This window comes from Stegastes partitus, unplaced genomic scaffold, assembly GCF_000690725.1.
Source record: "Stegastes partitus isolate 25-593 unplaced genomic scaffold, Stegastes_partitus-1.0.2 Scaffold2, whole genome shotgun sequence".
NCBI lineage: Eukaryota > Metazoa > Chordata > Actinopteri > Pomacentridae > Stegastes > Stegastes partitus.
In genome coordinates, this window is record NW_007577733.1 from 1,307,274 (window position 1) to 1,309,969 (window position 2,696).

The 2,696-nt window shown below is 37.8% G+C and overlaps 1 protein-coding gene across 1 annotated transcript in view; it reads right to left on the minus strand.

Moving 5' to 3' along the window:
• The window catches only part of tnmd (tenomodulin), a 62,708-nt gene that overhangs the window by 7,514 nt on the left and 52,498 nt on the right, over positions 1–2,696 (minus strand). Inside the window, exon 5 of the mRNA XM_008276121.1 lies at positions 2,067–2,229. Coding sequence (XP_008274343.1) covers positions 2,067–2,229 — 163 coding nt within the window. The remainder of the gene's footprint in view (positions 1–2,066; positions 2,230–2,696) is intronic.

Genomic DNA, 2,696 nt, shown 5'->3' on the forward strand with positions numbered 1-2,696 from the left:
AAAAAAAAAAAAAAAAACCCTCCATGATATGGTGAGATAATTCACGCTGCTTAATAGAATTTAACTGGTTATATAAATTTTCTAGGATAAGGTGAGAATTTGTGACTCTTTTTTTACACTCTTTTCCTTTTAAGCAGCAAAGACTGACACAACACTGACATCACCTTTTAAGCTGATTTAACCAACTAATCACCTGGTGAAAACTCCCTCTCTTTCAACTCTGTTTTCGGTCTTTATCAACTAATGAAAGGAATTTTCTTTGGCTCTTTAGCTGCTAAATGCTCCATTATGTCCAGCTGCTACATGTTGTCAGCTCGGTGTTCACTGCAGAGCCAGCAGTGAGAGTTTTTAGATGCTTTGAGACCAGTGAGAGTGAACCAAAAGAGAAAAATTGTAAACCTGACAGCTAAACACCCAGCTGGAGCTCATTTTAAAGCTCTGTAAAGTTGAGGGGAGCTGCAGATTCATTATTACAAGCAACCTTTTTTCACATTGTCACGTTGTTTAACAGTTCAGTACAATATCAATTTTAGCTGCATCCCGGTTCCCTCAGCCATTTCTTAAAAGCCAGAAAAAGACAGAAGCAGGTTAAAGTCGTCTAACTAAACTGAAAGAATGCAGAAAATATCTACTTAATTAACCAGCGTGCGCCAGCTCCACCATGACCAGTTTACACAACAAAGTGTAGGTAATGATAATCTATTATGTGATGTATGGAAACATTCACATGGAGGATGTGTATAATGTGCACAGTGAATGACTTTTACTTCAAGCTAATGCACTGATAACACTCACAGTATTATATAGTGTGCTGGAAAATGTAACTGTGAAAATATTATTTTGGAAGCAGGGGCACCAAAAGACACAATAAATTGACCAAAAATAACCATGTCATAAAAATAAAGTAATTTTCAAAACAAAAATAGAATTTCAGGCCTTATTTACCATGAAATTGTGTGCATTTTTTTTTTTTTACTATTTAATGTATAATGTAGAATATTTGCATGTGCAAAAACAATGAAATTGCCTATAATATATATTAATGATAGATAGATAGATAGATAGATAGATAGATAGATAGATAGATAGATAGATAGATAGATAGATAGACAGACTGGTGAAAACACATTCATTCAGCATTTTTCTTTGTGTGGAAACATCCGTAATTCTCTCATGTAACAAACAAGTCTATGTAAAATTGAAGAGTTCATTTGCAAAAACAGATAACTCCAAAAAAAACGTATTTTTTTGTCGTTTGCTTGAGATAATATCAGTCAAACTGAAGTTGAGTGGATTTGACTCAGTAGAAATGACATGACAAAGATAGAGACAACTTAAGTTTGATTGATAGTTTCTCAGGTAGACGATGGAAAAGGGGGTTTTCGGAAGGTTTGTGAAGATGCAGTTATCAGTTGTTGCAAGTGAACTCTTCATTTACAGAACTGCTACTTTTTTTTCTGGTAATTGTCTGAATTGTGTCTAATCTTAGACATATATTTAAAGTATTTAACTTGAATTGAACAGTTTCACATAATAAATTAAGACTAAATATTTGTGAAATCAGGATACATCACTAGCAGTCTTTTTAATGTCAAAAATGTTAAACTTTATCTAAAATAGTGGACATTTTGTGGTTATTTACAGTTACTGTTTCTGTATTTTTACTGTTTATGCAAAAAAAAATCGACAAATTAGAAAGGACAACTTTTGCAAAACATTTAAAAGGTTTTTTGTATTTTTATTTATTTATTTAATTTTTTTTTAACAGTTTATTGTAATTTAATGTAAATACTACTTTGAAAGCATTACTTTTACTTATATTTTGCTTTTATTTATATGTAATAGTTTCACATTATGGCACTGAAGATCGTACAGTAAAGGATCATAACACTCCTTCCAGCACTGACCATCGGATTTCAAAGCACACGGAGAGCAGTCTGGGCCGGCTGCTCATAAGTTTGAGAAATCATGCTGTCTCTGTGGACCTGCATGTGGCCTGTGGGGATGCCCTCCAGCGAGAGTGTTAATAGTCTGCATTTATAGGGAGAGATGCCCCCTGCTCTCACCGCTCAGGGGGGAGGGATGGATCCAGTGGATGGGCAGTTGCTGGCAAATCTCCCAGATCTTGGAGTCGAGGAGGAAGGCCGGGTTAACGATGGGCTCCTCTGCAGGAACCCACACTTGGGAGTCCTCCACCTTCAGATCCATGGCCTCAGTCTCATCCACCTGCTAGAAAACAACACGAGCATGCACACACAGACACACACGCGCACACACACACACACACTCTCATTTGTTATGTATACACATTACAGCGCATGTCAGAGCTTTCTAAAATGTCTGGGCCCCACACAAAGTACAGTCCTGCATTTTCACTCTCCTCCCCTGAGCCACGCAGCGGCTCCAGCCTCGTCGTTTTATCTATCACCTTTCTGTCTGCTGAGAGGACAGCAACTTCCTGACTCCTGACTCCCACTGCCCCGACTCCCTCCTCTTTCGCTCCCTCACCCCCTTCTCAAGCCTCCGGCATGCTCCTTCTATTATACATCATTGAAATTCACAGACAGTGATGATTTGACTTTTAAATGACTTTAGAAGTGGTCTTCATTACTCTGAGTGTGGCTGCAATATCGTTTAATGTGACAGACACAATAAAGCCTTGCATTCTCCTTCCTCCCTCCCCCACATCCCCTCCC